Consider the following 20,096-nt stretch of genomic DNA (forward strand, 5'->3'; position numbering starts at 1 on the left):
TGTTTTAGTACACAAAAACTGAGAACGGAGTCCTCTGGGAATTTCTAGTAGTGGTAGAAAGTGAATCTTCGGGAAATCCCAAGAAATTTTTAACAGTGTTGCATTCTTCGGAATTTCAGCTTTGCCGAAATGCATTACTGCCAGTGGCAGAGCGTGCCGAACGCCCGACACTTAGACAACACATCAAACACCCTCATAGGTTGCCTTCCCGCAAGGGGCTACCGACCTGCTCCGCAATATGCATGACAGTACTGCTGGAAGATCAGTCAGTGTATGGAATAAGTATCAAAAGAGTCTGGATCGAGCCATTGGTCTATATTTTGCACGTGGCAGGGGGACCTGCCGAATGAGACTACACTCAGATGCCTCTTTTTTGCATGAATCGCTCTTTAAACACTGTACGTGTCAAACTGTGTGGGGCAACCTTAGGACTGTAACCTTAGAGCACAAAGGAACAATATCCAACCCGAACAGCCTAGCTAAAGAATGATTGTTTTTTATTTTTAAAAGAAATGTTTTGGGCCTTTTTTCTCTGATTTTTTGGACAAGTCAATTTTTGAGCCAGAGGGCTCAAAATCAATACAGTTTCTATTCTTTATGATACAAAGATTCTTCCAAAAAATATTACGTTCCTAGCTAAAACCGTTCGAGTTATCGTGGTAACAGACAGACACGATACTTTTTCAACATCACTGGAGTTATAGGCTTCGCTGATCGCTCAGCCAACAAAAGTAATCTGTAATTGTAAATGTAATTATTTAAGATTTAGTATAGATGAGCTGGGATACAAGAAGTACACATTAAGCGATACAACAGACCATTGCGCTGAGCTGAAAAAGAAGAGATGGAAGAAGCAAAGGTATAGTTTAGGGCTGATAGGGCCGATTAGTGAGTGATTTGTTGTCTTAGAAATATCACATTTGCTCTCAAAAATCATTTTGAACATGTAAGAGTTGTAAAATCCTGTGTTAGAAGGTCCATGAAGTCCCAATAAACATTTTCGCTTCTTTCTTCTCTCCTTCGTTTTCGGCTTAGAGGAATGGTCTGTCGGTTGAGATTCCAGAACGAAATTAACAATCTGTATTCAAATGAAAAGGTGCAGGAAGTCATGATTTGCACTCAAGTAAATAGTGGAGTGTCGACGACGCTGATTGACTCCGAGAGTCCAGGAGACGATTGCTTCAACGCTGATACCGTATACTTCCTAGCTATTTGAACGCCAGCACACCACTCGCGCAACGGGCTTCGCGATATCTTACGCATCACTATTACGCTGCGACGCGCCTGGCGCACAGAGCACACACAGCTAGGCCAGCGGTGCTGACACCCGAGACGAGTTCATAGGGAAGTATAGTCACATTATCGCGTAAAAGGCATCTTTTTGGTGGTAGTAGATGATCTAGGGCACCAAGAATCCTAATAATGGTGTGGATCGAGCCAAAAAGTTTGGTTTTAGGATTTATTACTTTACAATTTCTCGATTTGAAGCAGCCCTTTTCACAACTTTACATACAATTTGGCCTTTTTTTATATATTTTTACTTGTTTACAAGGCGTTACGTCCTAACAGCGAAGCCTGACACCGAAAATCTCGCCCGTTTTTCTCTAACTTGTACCTTTAAAGCCCTACAGGGCATTTTTTTTTTTTTTGACGAAAGTTAAGTGAAAATAATTAAATGGCATTATTAAGTAGTGAAACAGGCTTCAGGAAAAATAGAACCACACATTTCGCGTCGGTCCATACCGTCTGTAGGATTTCTAGGTGCTTTAGATCATCCACTATCACTAAAAAGGTGTGTTATGCTCAAGAATCCGACTGTACCCTGATGGGTCGCTCGATGAGTCCAAATGTATCAGAAAGTGCATCCATTGTATCCACGCTGTCGTTTGTCGCCCTTCTATCTCTGCAATCACATTAATCTCCGTCCACAGCGTCTGTATCCATAGCTTCTGGACTACGAATGCAAACTTAGGACCGAGTCCAGACGCATCTGTAGCATCAACACAATCCACACTACGACCACTGCATCCACAGGGCTTCAGAGTGTCTTAAAAGTTCGGTTGCCAGTTGCGTCCAGATGCGTCCGTAGCATTCACGAACTCCTGCTGCGGTCCCTGCTTCCAATGTCATCCAGGAAACCAGATATCAAAGCCCTAGGCACATCCACCGTGGCCGCCAGCTCTACAATGCGTCCCCAGCATTCGCGTGGCGTTCAAGGTATCCACATAACGTCCCAAACACCCAAGGGGCTGTCCATAAACCACGTGGACACATTTTAGGCACTTTTCGAGCCCCCTCCCCCCTCGTGCACAATCGTGGAATTTTCCAGACCCCCCCCCCCTTTTCCATGTGGATTTTTCATGTTTTGCCGTAATTGGCTGAGCGATTAGCGAAGCCCATAACTCCACTGACCGAAAAAGTTTCATTCTGTTTGTTTGTCTGTTTGTATGTCTGTCCGCACGATAACTCGAGAAAGAATTGATAGAGCGATCTGGGAATTTTAGGGTCGCTTTGTATCATAAAAAGACAGATCGAGTTCGAAGATGAGCACTCTAGCTCAAAAATTGACTTTAAAAAAAATCGAAAACCACAGGTAATAAAATATTTTTTTTCCAAATATTTTTTATGGTCTCCTGTAGGGTAACTCGTGGAAGTAGATCCCTACGAACCAAAATTTCGTCCGTTTTGCTCTATCTTGTACCGTTCCGGCGCTATGGGTCATTTCTTGGCGAAAACAACGTGAAAAAGACAAAATGGTCTATTAAATCGTATAAAAGGCTTTATGTCACAGAATTGTAAAGGGAGTGATACTTTTAATGAAAACCGTACCGAACATCAGAAGTTTCATGTCCCTAATTTAAGAGTAATAAGACCCCGAAAAATGGTTTAAGTATGTCAAATTTTGGGCCCGGAAGGCCCTATTCCCCTATACCCTCTCCTTAACTCGTCTCGGGTGTCAGCGCCGCAGGCCTAGCTATATGTGCGCCAGGCGCGTCGCAGCGTAACAGTGTTTCGTGAGATATCGCGAAGCCTGTTACGCGAGACGTGGTCTGGCGTACATATAGCTAGTATGCATAGATTGGCACAAAAAGTTCCGTTCAGGAACGGATCGTGAAAGCAGATGATACGAATTTAAGAATTATTCCAGTCTATAATATTTCAGTGGAAGATCACGGGACGCATTACTTGCAGAAGTATATAGATAATTTACAAATCTTAATTCACATTTAAATTAAATATTTATACATAAAAAGATTTGGGTTGTGTTCTATGTCTCATATAATTTGTAAAGTTTTGAAGGGTCTAAGACATAGTTAGTGTGAAGAGGGACGTAGAGACAGTTTGCGAGTGATACTTCTCAATAAGACATGGTTTGAAAATAATGTTTCTGAATTCATTTAGTTCTGTCTCTGCGTAGTGAGGTTAGAGTTTGAATTCCCGCGCCGCGCGCGTTCCTCAGCCGAGACGGTCCGAGCCGAGCTCCGAGCTGCGCTTCGAGCCGAGCGACGAGCCGAGTCTGCCGGAGGGAGGGGGAAGGGGAGGGGGCCTGCGTAGCTATGGGCTTTAGGGCACGGACGGACGGTCGCAACAGCGCCCTACAGACTACTGGATGACGTCATGCCTTGTGCCTCTCAGCCTCAGCGCTCCGCACTAGAGTACAAGCAATGACACATCGTTAAGTAAAGTATTATTAATTTCAGTTGTGTATGATGTATCATCTACTAAAAAATGTATCGAAAGAAAAATTAAAATGTATATTGTTTCAAGGTTTATTTTTCTTCAAAAACAACCGGAATCGTTTAGATTTATACACGCGTGACGATCACATACGAAAAACTCTACTCCAGCTGCCCGCTGTCTCCTGCACGGACGGACACGACAAGCGACGTCAACAATGACTGAAGGAGGAGAGGTAAGGAGGGGCAGGCGGCGGGCAAGTCGAGCAGCCCCAGCGGCCGGGAGCCGAACCAGCGATGCTGCGCAGCGCTGGGGAACGAACCGAGCCCAAATCGAGAACGTTTTGGTTAGTGTCCACGTGGAATGGTGGAAAACAACCCCCTCCCCCCTCGTGGACAATCGTGGATTTTTCGAGACCCCCCCCCCCCCCCATCTTCCCACGTGGTTTATGGACAGCCCTCAAGAGCCCAGCTTCCATATGCATCCAGATGCAACCATAGCATCCGGACTAGATGAATGTCCAATCGTCCATAGCATCCAGGTGTCCCACAAGTCACGCGAAGATAAGATAAGCGTCCTAATGGATCCAGACGTACCCCTCGCATATACGCCCACAACACTACACCATCCACCTGGTGTCCACTGTCCAAGACATCCAGAGGGCACAGCGTCCAAAGGGCACAAAGTTCTCCCAGACGCGTACTTTAGCAGTCCGATGGTGGCCCGGAAAATTAGGACTTTCTTATTTTTGCCTATTTTAACTCTGAAATACAAATGAATTGTTCCTAAAATGTTGCTTTTTAATAACCTTTAAATTTGAACACTTGTACACAACACTTCCACAAATATCTTGGAGATGTTGTCACTTCTGGATTTATTCTCCGATGGTTGATTGATTGCCCTTACGCCCTGCCACTCACCTGCAACATAAATATGTAGTTCTTTAACAAAATCATGTATTTTGGTAGAAACAGTTATTAGACTCAAATAATATAATCTGCATGCCTTCATACCTATCAAGGGTATCAAAATGGTTATTTGTTGATAAATTCATGATTTCTCTGGACACCTCGTATTCGCTTTAACTTGACCCTCAGCTGCGACGACAACCAGAGACGCATCTGGAACAAAAATGTTAACCACAATATTCTGGCTCCTGTTCCCAATCCAAGTCACAGTAATTAACGGTAGCACTCTTCTGATAAAGCGTATTGTAAGCTTTTTAGGTTATTGACACATCTGCTTTTACTATTTCTAATTTCTTTATCACTATAAAACAGGATAGCGAAATAGCGAAAAGCTTACGACAACTAAAAACTTGAGATTAAATACGCTGCGGTCATATCGGCTAGAGGTATTGGCGGTCAATGTACGTCTCAAGCCCACTGATTCGTTTTGACAGTTTAGGCCCTAAACTCTTAACCGCCATGCTCCGACGTCGAGACAGTCACACTATTTTTATTTAATTATTAAGGCCCCCTCATGAGCAAGAGCATATTGTGACGTCACGTCGTCATGCACGCGGTACCGACGGCAGAAGTACCGCGAACCGACGGGAGGTACACGATAATGACAACAGGCTTCTGCAAGTAAACAACTTGTCACAAGTAGGGTAAGGTGCCCTAATGTGACCACTGTCCATTGATGGCCACTTTTCTCGATTTCCAGCCAATCTGTTCGCTTTACAATCTTGGCCTTGAAGTTGGGTTCTAGTAAGGTCCCTACTTGGGCATAATAAGCCAAACTACTTCACATCGTTGTCTACATTACAAGAAAAAGGAGTGGCAATCATTGGGCAGGCCCATTCTTAAGGTGGCCATCATAGGGCATCTTACCCTCATCGACTGCACTCAAGTATATCAGGTTTCAGACACAAGACATGTACAAAATGACAATTTTGAGAGTCAGGCGGCCTTTTCTTGGCTACGGTATTCTTTTTAAAGTAGAGGTAAGGCGCCACAGTTTCGTAGGTACGTAGGATCTTACTTTAACCTTATGGTGCTGCCCTCTCTTGTTTCTATAGTTTGTCAATAATTAAATGGCCTCCTGTTTAATTTCAGTATCAAACAATCATGTGTGATAAATCTTTTTGTCTGCTTGAGAAGTCAAAACATCTCCAAGTGTACCTAACCTAACTTCATGGTGTCTCCTAGGCCCATAGCTGGGTCAGTATCAGTGGATAACTTTCGTGGACATCTCTCACATCATAGCAGTAGATCCATGTTTATCGAATGACTTTTACTAAATGATACAACCGAACGTCAGGGTGATGTGCTGTAAGTAAACCGTGAGGTGAGTGTGATTGTGTATGCTTGTTGTTTCCTGGCATCATATAAACGGCTAATGTTTTCTTTCGTTACATGTAGAAGTTCCCAAATAAGCTCAGACTGAGTAACTATGGTTTGAAGATGAAATAATAAAAATGTGTCTAAAAAGTTTTCTCTGCACTTGGTAAGTATCTGTAGTGATGAGTTGGTTTAACATTCTGTTGAGTAATGACTAAGTCGAAACCTGTTTTAACATACTTTCGCAGGTTCAGTTGCACTCAAGCTTTTATTTTATGCCGTGAAACTTTTGTAGCTAGCATTTCGTATTTGAGAATGTTGCAAACGATGGGTGTTCAAGTCACAAGTTACAATTTTTTTTTCAAATTCCTTTATTTTCTATATGTACAAAAGTTTGCCGTCTATAATAATGACTCTGATACTTTTCAGGAGGAAATTCATTTTGTGGATAATTGACTTGAAGGGCCAACCAAGCAAGCGAATTATTGTGATATGCTCGCAGCAAAGTAGATGTAGGATGTAGAAGGCTATGTAGTGGAGGTATTTCCTCCCGTGCAAGAAATGGATGCAACTCAGTAAACATAGTCACCATTTTTTTAAACATTTTTCCTTTACTACAAAGTAAGTTTTGAACTGTATTTATAAGAAAAGTAACAGAGGCGACCGATCTTCAGTTTTGAATGTAGATGACACAAGTTAAAAAAAAAAATTGTAGCCAGGAGATCGAGTAACGTTAGACCACCGAGGATGCTTTCCTTTGATTTCTAAAAGGAGTTGAAGTCAAGAACAAAGTTCGCTTGTTTTTATTTAAAAATGAAGAAAAACGACATTAGTACATGGCCAAGTCGATTTCGATCGGAAAAAAATTGCGGCTGGACTAAAATAAGTTGATCTTGTAGATCTCGCCGCGGAAAACAACAAAATCCCGAGGTTTTCCATCGAGCCGGTTTTGAACAAATGCCGTTTAAAGTTCGGAATATTGAACAAAATTCAAAGTTAATTCTCTCGAAAATATATTATCAGGGAAATTCGAGGTTTCCACCATCGAACGTGCGCTGATGTCCTCTTTTAGGATATGTAAGGTTTGCTAAGGTTTTGTTTCGAAAAACACAAGTTAGAGGCGTAAAACCATCATTCTTCCCATTTTGGGGATTTCTTTCTTTGGTAGTGAGTGAGGTAAGGGCGATAAACTTTTTAATAACCTTTAAATTTGAACACTTGTACACAACACTTCCACAAATATCTTGGAGATGTTGTCACTTCTGGATTTATTCTCCGATGGTTGATTGATTGCCCTTACGCCCTGCCACTCACCTGCAACATAAATATGTAGTTCTTTAACAAAATCATGTATTCTGGTAGAAACAGTTATTAGACTCAAATAATATAATCTGCATGCCTTCATACCTATCAAGGGTATCAAAATGGTTATTTGTTGATAAATTCATGATACGAATCCAGCTTGTCTGTTTTGACACCAAACCATAACAAACCGAACATATGCTGAAAGAGGACATCACCGCGCGTTGCACGGCGAAAACCCCGAATTTCCTCTATAATTTTTTTTGGAAGAAAATCGTTTTTATTTTTGTTTCAAATTTCGAACTTTCGACGAAATTTGTTCAAAAATACGGCCCATTGGAAAAAACATCGGGATTTTGATATGTTGTTCTCTTAGATGTACTCATTAGAGTCCAATCATTCGCATTCCATCGCAACATTTCTATTTCTAGAAAATGTTGATGTTTGAAATGTCTGTTCTGTTTCCTTAATAGTGTAGGCGGTTCACCCCACATACCAGAAGAAAACTGCAAAACATATAAAAAGCGGGATTTTTTTTTTATGAGTTCTCTAGACCCTATTCTTTGATTTGACCCGCAGCACACAAGTTTTCGACCCATAGGAGCCGAGATTTTAACGCATTTGTTCAAAATTTGAACCAAAATGGTCGAAATTTCAAAATTGTCGGACGAAAGTCATAATGGACACTTTTCCGGGTAAACTTGACGCGGGAAAACGGAAAAACACACTCTCGAACCCTTCCGACCTCTCACTTGGGCCCCAGACGCCGCCATTTTGGATAATTTGGGCCTAAATGCCGAAAGGAACAAGTTATCCGCAATGGCCCGATATGGGTGTCGTTTCCGCATATTATAACATTTCTGATGCCGAATATTAGGTCCAATGAACGCAAAATTGATGGAGGTGATGGTAAACAGAGATGGTTTGATACTGCTACTGAGTTACAATGGGTCAACATTAGGCTAGACAGCTTAGTTTGAATTTGCCATTTGTTGGCGCGCCTGGGCGCGGCAGGCCGGTGGCCGACACAGAGCACTGCCGGCGCAGGCGCTCTCGCCCCCCTCTGTCTCTGGCCGGCCGGCTCGGCTCGGCTACTCTCCTCGGCGAGCGGGGAGTCCCCTCCCCTCGCCCCTCGCCCCGCGTCTAGCCAGCCCGTGCCTCCCCGAGCCGTAAACAAACTGGCCGAGCTACGCACTGCACTGTTGTCGTGTTGAAACCTGCATCAACAAAGAAGAGGTTAAAACTATGTTTGTGCACTAGTGTACTTCTAGAAGTTCGGAATTGTCGCTCACCTTCATGTTGCTGCTCCTGCCTCTCCAATTCGACGTTGTTGGCAAGTACTGACCGAAGTGCATTTGTAAACAGGTGTGATTTCGTAAACAATGCATCGCATGGACATTGTGTATCAGCAGAACTTTATGTCCCGTGAATTAAGTAGACGGCACGATACGTATAGGTGATATCGGTGTATTCTCTGTTTAACCTAACCTCCTTAATACGTGTAGTACTAAGACGGAGTTTGCTCTTACGAATGATCCTCGGGCTTTTTACGTGCTATTGTGTTATGAGTACGCGTTACGGTGTTATGTTAAGATTTTCCCGCTATGATTTCTCGTTTAATCTTTCGTAGTCTTGCGTCTGCGTAGCTTATTTCTCGAGGATTTCTCAGTTATCGCCTTCGCATTCTTTATCGAGCAACGTTTAAAAAATAGTAATTCGAGTCAAAAGAAATATTGTGACAGTGCCCCCTCTCAGAATCGCGCCATATGGTTCAGCTCTTCTCTGCCGGCGCACCTCTGAAAGGGTCCCCACGTCTAGCGTCGTTCTAGGTGTAGACTGCAGCGTAACAGGCTTCGCGAGGCAGCGCGCTTCCCGAGGCAGGTGAAGGGAGGCGGCGGTTACCCTTGTAGTGCCTATGCACAATAATGTGCATTAAATGCGGCAATGCACATTAAAATGTGACATAAAGGTAACGCATTTTTTACGCATTAAATGTGCAAATCGCGCATTAATTGCGCATTAAGTGCACCTAAAATGTGTTACCTTATAGGCGCATTTCAATGCGCATTACCTCACCGGTGCTACCCAGGTGGGTATGCTGGAGACCCTCTCCCCCCCTCCCCCCTCTCTCTCCAACACTTGTGCTCAGAGGTACTGAGGGTAACCGCCAAGTCGTGCCCAGCTGGGACGGTAACTGAAGCGCGACTCGTAAAGGGTGCACCGTAGTTTAATCGATTCTATATTTCTTAAAAAACAACAAGTACTGTTCTCGGAATGTAAAATGGGGCGTCTTAAAATGTATTTTCTTTACGTTTTGCACATCTCTCGACAGATTTGTGCCATGAACAAAAAGAAAGTGGTGCTTGCAGCACCCGTCCCACTCCAATCCGTTGATGGTAACATCAACTGGGATGTCTGCTGCCTGTGCCAAGAGACATCATCTGATGACCTTGTGTGTCCCGCAAACAATCCAAACGCCTCCCAAATAAATAAAGGTTACAATACACTGTCGGTAAATATCGAAAGATTGAAAGGTTCCACCCATGTGTTTCCTTCCAAACGAAAATCTGAACATTTTGATGAAGGCTGTGGAATAAAGGAAACTCTGATCAAAAATAGAGCCAAATGGCACAAAAAATGCATTGTTAAGTACACAACCCGATTTTCTAATATCCTAGAAGAACTTACCTCTGAGAATGGGCACCAGGAGCACAAGACGTCTGACGTTAAAACTAGATCGTCATCTGTGGCTATCAATCCAAAGGAAGAGGTCTGCTTTCTCTGCAAAAAAGAATCTGAGGAAAATCAACCATTACACCGTTGTATGACCTATGAAATTTTTAATTCTATTAAGGAGTATGCGATCAAAGCTAACGATACTGAAACATTAGCATTTCTGGCTGAAGGAGATCTTGTTGCTCAAGAGGCTAAATATCACAGCATTTGTGTGCTTAATTTGCGCTCCAAAGGTAAAGATTTATCCATCCAGCAAAATAATGATGATGCTTCATGTGATAGCCTTGCGTTCGCCGACTTACTTCTTTACATGCATACCCAACTGGAAGAATTAGGGGTGAATTGTGCTTTTAACACTGCTAATCTAATTCAACTGTATAATCAGAGACTTTCTCAGTTACTTGGAAAACAACAACCATTGACTAATATACACAACACGAGATTCAGAGAAAGAATTTTGTTACATTTTCCAGACTTAAAGGCAACAAAGTCGGGTAGAGAATATGTTCTGACTCCCCAAAATGCAAATATCATCAAGAACTTGGACGTCTCAAGTGACGATCGTGACGCCTTGGCTGTAAACAGGTTTATAAGAAATGTCAGGAAAAGTGTATTTTCCTCTGAAATAAAATTTACAGGCAGTTTTTCAGAGAATTGTGAAGAAAGTTGTATTCCCCCTACACTTCTCGCTCTCGTTAACATGTTGCTGTACGGCTCCTCGATTTTAGCCGAATGCCGGGCTTCAAAACCAGCAGTTAGTATCAGCCAGCTAGTTCTTGCCAACATGTTAAAAAGGAAGCCATCTGGAAACATAGTCAGGTTTAATCAAACCCGTGAACCACCTCTACCCTTATATATAGGTTTGTCTTTGTTTTCGTCGTCTCGAGACAAATTACACATTGATGACCTTCACCATAGAGGCATCTCTGTGTCGTCAAACCGCATCTACCAGTTGACGGCAGATCTGGCTCGTTTTGTTGTAAAAAGAGCTGCAGAAGAAGGTGTTGTCTGCCCTTCAGTGCTTCAGAAGGGGCTCTTCACTGTGGCCGCCTTTGATAACATCGACTTGAAGACATCGAGCACTACAAGCCAGGGGGAATTCCATGGCTCTGGAATTTCACTCTTTCAGCTCCCTCTTAATGGTGAGGTGCCAACTCCAAGACTTTATAATACCACATTCGAAGAGGCAGCTCAGCCTGGGTCTCGGCACGTACCAAATCTTCCACGAGAATACTCAGAGGTTCCAGAGTTTCTCATTAAAAATACTCAGCCATCTCCTCCACCATATCCTTCAGATGTTTGTAGATCTGTCACAGACCTAGCAGGTAAAAAAGTACAAAATGATGTAATATTATTTCCACTGATTTTATTGATTACTCACGTTCATTATACTTACAGGTACTGAAGAATTATGGTACGGAGAGCGAGACTGGCTTGACCATATTCATGATCAGTTGACAGGGAACGAGGATTTGATCACTGAGATGTCATCTTGGGCGGCTTATCGCGCCACCCATGAAGGCGTATGCCCCCTTTCTGTGTCGAATAACTCTTTACTTCCACTCTTTCACGAAAAGTCGACTTCTCCTGCAATGGTTAAACATGCCCTAGATATAGTGAAAAATACAACAGAGTTTCTAAATCCAGGCCAGATTCCTGTTATCTGCGTGGACCAGCCACTGTTAACTCTTATGAAACTCTTACAGTGGAGTGACCCAGACAAATATGGACAAAAGAATCTTGTTGTACTGTTTGGGCCCTTGCACATAGAACAAAATTTTCTTCGAGTTTTAGGTGATCTTATGAAGGGTTGTGGATGGTCTGGCATTGTTGCAAACTCAGGCCTTCTTCCTAGTGGGTCAGCGGATGGTTTGCTGAAGGTGGCGTTCGTTTTGATAAAACAAGCTAACGCTGTACTGTCGTCGGTCACACTAGTAACAACTTGTTTTTCTTTTGTCAGGTTTCAAGTATTACCAAGTCTCGTCTATTTCACCAGTACACGGCAGCTGTGCTACATTCCCTCCTGAAAGATGCGTACTTTAATGATCACCCGGACAGCGACGTGAGCTTCGAAACCTGGATTGCAGAAAGTGCCACGCGATCACCAACCTTCAAGTTTTGGCTCCTTGTTTTAAGACTTGAATTATTACTGCTTAAATTTGTAAGGGCAGTACGAGAGGCACATTATGCTGAGTTCAGGGAGTCCATCGCTGCCATGCTTCCGTGGTTCTTTTCATCAGGCCATCACTTGTATGCCCGCTGGCTCACTGTTCATGCCTTGGACCTGTCCTCACTAGAAAAAAATGTTCCTGAAGTCCATCGCCGTTTTTCCATGGGTTCGTTTTTACGCGAATGCCAGTTTACACTGATAAAATAAGTGTGTAACTGTTTAAAACTTGTGAGTGTTAACTGCTCTATTGAGCACTTCCTACACAGTAAACGTCCAATTAAATGAAGTGTTGAACAGGGTAGTTGCACACTTGCAAATGCACCCCCAAGTTGGACACTCACACTTGAAACGCAAGTGTGTGAATGTCGCTCACTTGTAGGAGTGTGAAAATCTATTCGTACACTCAGAGGGAAGTGAACAAATGGATATTCACACTCCTACAAGTGTGCGACATTCACACACTTGCGTTTCCAGTGTACAAGTTTTCAGGAGATGCACACTTAGTTTATCAATGTAGTGTCTTTGAACCTACATAATATCAAACACTAACTACTTTTTCCTATTTAGGAGCGTTTGTTGTTCGAAAGACCCTGGATTCGTTTTCCGCACTTGGGATTGATCATGCTCACGAGCAAAACAATGCTAACATTAAATCTGCTGGAGGCGCTATTGGATTGACTCACGACCCAGTTGCCCTTAGGCGCTGGACTGTCGCAGGGCCCGAGGTGACACGTCTGCTTTCTGAATTTGAAGGGAATCAGAAAAAACAGACAGAGAAGAAGCACCATGAGCAATACCCCAAATTTCAAGAGCAATTTTTTGAAAGTTGTGCTGCTCTGAAGCACAGTTTCCTTCAAAGTGAAAATCCATTTCTGGTCAAGAACAACAAACTTCTAGTATTAGACACAAGAGTTGAAGTGAGCGAGAAGGGAATTGAATCACTTAATACAGCAGAAAGTCGTGGACTTTCTATGCTCAATGAGTTCGTAGTAAAAAGGCTGGAAACTGGCGAAATACCCTTCTATAACCCTGTAAAAAAAGAAAATATTCAAATATTTGCCTTGAAAAAAAGTCAGAAAAACACACAAGTTGCGGAACTAAAGTGTGACTTGCAGTTGTTTTCCCGACTTTTTATCGTCAGCCTTGCTCGGTCCCTTGACCTTGATATATTTTTTGACCACGAGAATCAGCCCTGTCCACCTGCGTTAGCTTTGAACGGAAATATCCGAACTGGGCAGAAAGCTAAGTTAATGGAAATCTTAGAAAAGGTTGTGGGAGATGAACGTAAGTTTATGTGTTCTAATACTGAAGCATAATGGACACAGTATTTATTTTTTTGCATGTACTTACAATAACTATGTACTCTTTACTCCATAGCGCCACCTAACACGTGTGATGGATTATTGTTGGACGGAGCAGCCTTAGTGCGCATGGTGAAGCCCCGCGAGGGAACTATTTCGTTTCAAGACTTTAGTGATCAAATCACTAGTTATTGTGCAAACTTGACTGCAAAGATGCACTGCAAAAGAGTAGACATAATTTGGGATCAGTACAGCGAAACAAGTCTTAAGGCTACAGCACGCGACTCACGTGGCACAGGGGCGCGGCGTCCTGGTCTCCCTCAGAAAGGTGCGTCTGCGAAATAAATAAATAACAATAACGATAATAATATAAATAGCAATAACACTATAACAAATTAAACAGGTACATTTCCAAAGCAACATCGGCAATGGGAGGATTATCTGAAAAATGATGGAAATAAGGCAGAACTTTTTAGTTATCTAGCAGAAATGGCACTTAAGTACAACAATGTGCAAATTGTTACAAATGTGAATGAAACCATCAAATCTAATTTTAGCTCTAAGGTAACCGTATTTCATTGTGATTACATTCTACTTTTATCTTTAATTTAATCCGACCTAATTCACTGTTAATTGTTTCAAGGGTTCATCACTGCACAATGTAAGTTGTGCTGGGATGGAGGAGGCAGATGGGCGCATCTTTCTACATGCGAAAGATATGGTTCATCATGGTTCTAAATCTTTAATGATCCGATGCTCCGACACAGACGTTGTTGTGCTTGCTGTGTCTTTTTTTCATATCCTGCACAATTTGGGGCTTACCGAGCTGTGGGTGCACTTTGGCGTAGGTGTGAATAAAAGGTTCGTCGCAGCCCATTCCATCGCCCAAAAGCTGGGTGAAGACAGATCATGTGCACTTCGTGGCTTCCATGCTTTTACGGGGTGCGACACCGTTTCCTTCTTCTCCCACAAAGGCAAGAAATCGGCGTGGGCTGCATGGGACGAGAAAGACGAGGAAACCACACGGGCTTTTAAAATTATAGGAATGCCTAATGTGAACCCACCTGATCTGACCCTTCCAGTAATGGAACGGTTCGTGATTGCACTGTACGGGGCAAAAGACATTTGTGACACCGTGAAAGACGCCCGACAGCATCTCTTTGCCACCGAAGGAAAGCCCTTACTGCTCATCCCTCCAACTGCAGAAGCACTAAAACAGCATACGCGCCGTGCAGCGTATCAAGCCGGCATTATCTGGGGCAAATCTCTCGACAAGAGCTGGGACAACCATCCTTTGCCAAGTGCCTGGGGGTGGAAATCCCAGCAAGGCCAGTGGGTGCCGCACTGGACTGACCGGGAGGACATCTGGCGAACCTGCAGGGAACTAAGTGCATGCGGCTGTGCCTCTGGTTGTGGCACCAGGCGCTGCTCTTGCAGAAGGGCTGGCGTCCCCTGTGCGTTATCCTGCAAAAAATGCAAGGGTAAATGTGAAAACAAAAAGTAAGCCATTCATATTAAATTCATGTACTGGTACTTCATACTTGATACTTACCTACGATACGTATGCTTCTGATTACTTAGGAACGACGATCCTCTTCCTGAGCTGGACGAAGATATAGATGGGGACTTAGCAGATTCTTAGTTGGAAGTATTGTCTGTACTTCACTCGCTATTTTCCTGTAACATTGTTTTAAATTTGACACTGAAATGTAAAAAAATACTTCTCAAAGTATGACATATTATACTTACACTGAAAAATTTGTTCTCAAGAATTTTTTTACAATTATGACAGAATAATAATGCATACCAAATGTCAAAATTTCTGCATTTCTTCCGGATTACCTGTGCAACACTAACCACTTAATCGAGTCAAAGTCGATTTTGCGTTCATTGGACCTAATGTTCGGCATCAGAAATGTTGTAATATGCGGAAACGACACCCATATCGGGCCATTGCGGATAACTTGTTCCTTTCGGCATTTAGGCCCAAATTATCCAAAATGGCGGCGTCTGGGGCCCAAGTGAGGGGTCGGAAGGGTTCGAGAGTGTGTTTTTCCGTTTTCCCGCGTCAAGTTTACCCGGAAAAGTGTCCAAGATGACTTTCCTACGACAATTTTGAAATTTCGACCATTTTGGTTCAAATTTTGAACAAATGCGTTAAAATCTCGGCTCCTATGGGTCGAAAACTTGTGTGCTGCGGGTCAAATCAAAGAATAGGGTCTAGAGAACTCATAAAAAAAAAATCCCGCTTTTTATATGTTTTGCAGTTTTTTTTTGGCTACCGCCTATACTATAACACCACCGGCAGGCCATGCAGGCTGCAGGCCCGGCCCCTGCCGAACGGAGTTGCCTGCGGAGCGGTGGGAAGCTGGCAACTTCGTTTAGCGGAAGGGTGGGCCCGGGTGGGCCTGCTTGTTGTTCATAACAGGGTGTAGGTCGATGCCGGAGACCGCTTAGTTGCGATTACGCGTTAATGATCGTCCAGGGCGCAGGGCACTCGCTCCCGGGGGGGACGCCGGAGCTATTTGCGCGCACCGGTCTGCGCTGAGCCATGAGTGCGTGCTCGCCGAGGCAAGCCATGGCCATGGTTGGCGGCAGCAGGAGGAGCTCTCAGACTCGGGTTTTAACAGAGAGTTTCGGAGTCGCGCACGGCAACAGTGCGCTCTAATCTAAAACGGAAGTTTAAAAATAACAAACTCACTGATTTTTCAGTTTCCGAAAGGTTTTGATTTGTCGAGCTGATTGCGTGTTGCGTGCCTCCACGGCCTTTTAGGTATGAGAAACTGTGAGATCAGTTTCGAGCTCCCCTCCATATTTGAGAGGTTAGAATCGACTCGGGCCAAATTACCAGTACAATTTCTCATACTCACGAGGCGGAAACAAATAAATCAGTGAATTTCTTCTTTTTCACTGCCGCTCAAGGAAGCCCGGAACACCCTATTCGATGGAGTTTCGCAGACTCGTGGCCGTGTCAGTTGTAAAGCCAAGATACTCTACTAGTTAACACTTAAATCGCGTCAGAGCCAGCATGTACCACCAGGTCCGGCACTTGGCCGTACTCATCAAGGCCGTGGGCGGCTGGCCTATTCGGGAAGAAGCTGGAGGAGGCAAGTACATCGAGTGGTGGACGGGACGGGCACCTACCTAACTAGCACTTCTCAACTGCCAATAAAACTAATTGATGTCATTCCGCTCTTGGAGGTTCTTGGTAAAAGGCATATATTTCGTCCGAACTCCTTTAACGTCACGCCCTTTACTGTTATTCAAGGAATGTGACGTCATATTCGTTTCGATGTGAAAAGTGTTACATACGTATGAATATTCTGTCACATTCATTTGAACGTGACTTCACGTGCACTTTTTAAATAATCAGTACAAAATTTTGTAACATTGTTACGTAGTAATTTGCAAATCACATGTTACAGAAATTTGTATCAGATTTGATACAGATTTCATTCTGTATCATGGATACGAAAATCCGTATCACCTGACACAGACCTCTCTGGGGTCTTAAAATAGTACTTCTTTATCTCGTTACTCTTCCTCCGTTTCCCCCTCTTCTTTTTCTGGGGAACTAACACCTTTGATTTAATTTGAAGGAATGTATACCTTGCCGCATCGGGAGTTTAACCCCAGACCCCCGGATTAGGAAGTCCCGCCTTTACCCGCGCGGCCACCTAGGCTACCTGAGGAGAGGTCCGGCGATGGGGCCACCACTTCAATTTAGGGTGTACACAGGATTACGTGATTGCATGGATTACGCATGAATTTTGAGGGATTACACATGAATATTGTTGAAATTATGGCTCTAAAACCATTAAATTTGGACAATAAAGTGAAATTTAGTGATAATGGTTTAAAATTTGGTCAAGTTTTACACGGAATACATAAGGGTTACAGAGGGATTACAACCTCACTTGTACACAGCATTACGCGAGTGGTGGCCCCCTCGAGGTCCGGTGGAACCCGGGGTCATGCCTCCGGGGCTCCCGGAGACCGTGTCAACCATCTTCTATGATTCTGTATCCTATGATACAGAATATTGTATCCAACGTTACTTTCACTTGTATCTGTTACAGAAATTAGAAACATTTACGGAATTTTGTGTCATTTTTATCAAATTACAGATTTTTGTACCCATGTTACACGTTTCTATATCAGAAGAGCCTGATACAAAAAGCTGTATCAAATTTGATACAGAATTCCGTATTATTTTTTAGAGTGTTAATGCATACTCAAATGGCACCAGGCATTAGGCGATTCACGTTTAAACGAATGTGACACAATATTTTTAAACAAACGTGACACGATTCAGAATGAAACGAATGTCACGTTAGATTCGTTACTATTAAGGGCATTTTTTTTCGACGAAAATTAGATGAAAATGACCAAAGGTTCATTGAATCAGATGTCAGAAAATCGAGGGGGAAATCACTAAGGTTCGTAGCGTACGGACTATTTCGTGGAATTTCTCCTGCCATTTCGGCTATTTCTCGCTTATTTCGGATTATTTCAGGCTATTTCGCGCTATTTCGGAGTATTTCAGGGGTATTTCGCGACTATTTCACCGACTGTTTCGCGTATATTTCGTCTTTATTTCGCTCTATTTCGCCTCTATTTCGCCTCCATTTCGCCTTTAATTCGGACTATTTCGGGGGAAGGTATACGAACTACTTCGCAAGTGATCTCCCCCTCGCAGAAAATTGTAAAGTAAGTAAAACTACTTCTACAGTTTTAGCGTCGAACCACACCCTTCTAGGGATCCTAGGTGGCCTATATCATCTGATACCACTGAAAAGTACCTAAGAATCTGACAAAATTAGAAAAATTAATGAATACTCTTACTAAATGTCAGCAGTTTCGTTTCCCTAGTTTTGGGCTTATAAGTTCCCAGCGGATGCTGTGAGCAGCATCTCAATTTGCGGGGCCGCAAGAGGCCCTATTCACATATACTTTCCTATCAACTCGTCTCATGCGGGAGCGCACGCAGGGTACGCGGCGGTGCCCCTGAGGTCGTGGCCGGCCTTCCGCTGCCTCTTCATCGTCATGCTCCTCGTCTCGATGGCGTGCGCAGCGCTGCACAGGACTATCAACGAATACGCAGACGTCGAATTCGTCGAAAGGGTATTTTTTTTTCTTGTATATTGTAATAAACTTATCGTAGAGCGCTGTTTTCTTTCTCTACGATATCTTTTGAAGACTAAACTGTAATCATCTTGTGAAAAGGTGTTCGGTGAATTTTGAATGATTCAAACAGATTGCTCAAAATACGAAGAAAACACTGTTAGCAAAAGTGTTCAAGTGGCGTGCACGTTCAACTGTTGAACACTGCTTTGCACACTATTCACTGTTCGGGTAGAAATTTGAATACTTCAAAGTGTTAATCACAAAATTTCAACTGTGGGACTGACCACTGACCATGCAGCTTTCAACACTTTAAATTGTTGGAATTTACTGTTGAGCATTTGTAGGCATTTGAATTTCCAGTCTGTAAAGTGTACAACGTAGTGCTCAACACTTAAAGTTCACGTACGTTGAACACTTTCGTTAACAGTGAATATTGACTCTTGGATGAATTTTAGAGGTAAAATGTTTAGAGGAAGATTGCCTTTTTTTCGTGGAAAAATACCATTTTAGATGAAAATTTGATTTTTCATCTAAGATGAAAAATCGCATGTTTAGAAGAAAATTGTTTAGACGAACGGTCAAAACGGCACTAAATCTTCAATTTTCACAAAATCCTCGGAGGTAAAGATTGGTTTACGAATTCCACTAGCGTAATTTGCGAAGCCGATGTTCTTCCACTAGAAAATCCCTATTTTGCAACAGTTGCTTAACTTCTTAAACACAACAATTGTACCTTGAAAATTTCAAGATCAGTCTGGTTCCGCAGTTATGGATTAAGTTCGTGTGCAATGGTACCCAGCCGCAGTGCAGTGTTGGCATATCGACCTGTTCTACTAGCGTTTAATACTATAAATAGGGACAGTCCGGATTTACCCCGAAATCAAATCCGCACAGGGTTTCAGAGGCTCGTACAGGTGAACACGTGAACTGGCTCAAAGAAAATTTCCGCTAACATTTACCTTGGCGCCTTGTTTACAGAATCCGCTGGAATTTTGCACACGCCTATCCTTTTAATAAATATTGACGAAAAACGAACAAATTTGTCCGGAAGTAGACATTTTGACGGTACTATAAACAGATCTGTTTCGTCCCCCCACCTGTTTGTATTACGAAGGTTTATCAAGAACACTGGAAGTTGCAAAGAGCTGCGTTAGACTTTAGGAGTGTATGGCTGAAGTGTGAGGACTAACGTTACCTGGATCCTTGAATTTCCTTCACGAGTGATGTGCCGAAACAGCCAGCCATACACGCTAAATGTATTTTGTATGTTTTGTACAAATATTCGCGCTTAGGCCAGCGTTTCGTTTTGAATGAGTTTGAGCGCAATAACAGCATGATTTCGTACAAAGAAATTCATACAAAAGTTCAAATCAACGCAGAATTGTGTGCACTATAAAAATTCAAAGGCGAGTACGGGATGATACACGGCACACCCCAGACAAAGAAAATCTGGCCAAATACCAGGCAGGTTCCGTGCAACCCCCGGGCGGGCAGCCC

General features: G+C 43.0%; 1 protein-coding gene and 1 long non-coding RNA gene across 6 annotated transcripts in view; both read left to right on the forward strand.

Moving 5' to 3' along the window:
- The first annotated feature begins 4,100 nt into the window (after positions 1-4,100).
- Positions 4,101-7,147, forward strand: LOC113211076 (uncharacterized). Of its 3 annotated transcripts, none has more exons than XR_008011373.1 (4): positions 4,101-5,648; positions 5,739-5,970; positions 6,045-6,129; positions 6,212-7,147. It is a non-coding gene; the product is annotated as an uncharacterized LOC113211076 (long non-coding RNA). The 3 variants fall into 3 exon arrangements; XR_008011372.1 differs by having other exon boundaries at positions 5,739-5,954; XR_008011374.1 differs by having other exon boundaries at positions 4,101-5,626; positions 5,739-5,954.
- Positions 7,148-15,771: 8,624 nt separating this feature from the next.
- The window catches only part of LOC113211075 (gustatory and odorant receptor 21a-like), a 60,604-nt gene continuing 56,279 nt past the window's right edge, over positions 15,772-20,096 (forward strand). Inside the window, exons 1-3 of one of the 3 annotated variants that reach the window (XM_052269582.1) lie at positions 15,772-16,294; positions 16,395-16,579; positions 18,463-18,596. In XM_052269582.1, coding sequence (XP_052125542.1) covers positions 16,501-16,579; positions 18,463-18,596 — 213 coding nt within the window. In that variant the 5' untranslated portion in view covers positions 15,772-16,294; positions 16,395-16,500. The other 2 variants (XM_052269584.1, XM_052269583.1) reach the window with 2 other exon arrangements.

Source organism: Frankliniella occidentalis, unplaced genomic scaffold (assembly GCF_000697945.3).
Source record: "Frankliniella occidentalis isolate FOCC.00 unplaced genomic scaffold, Focc_3.1 Scaffold96, whole genome shotgun sequence".
Taxonomy (NCBI): Eukaryota; Metazoa; Arthropoda; class Insecta; order Thysanoptera; family Thripidae; genus Frankliniella; species Frankliniella occidentalis.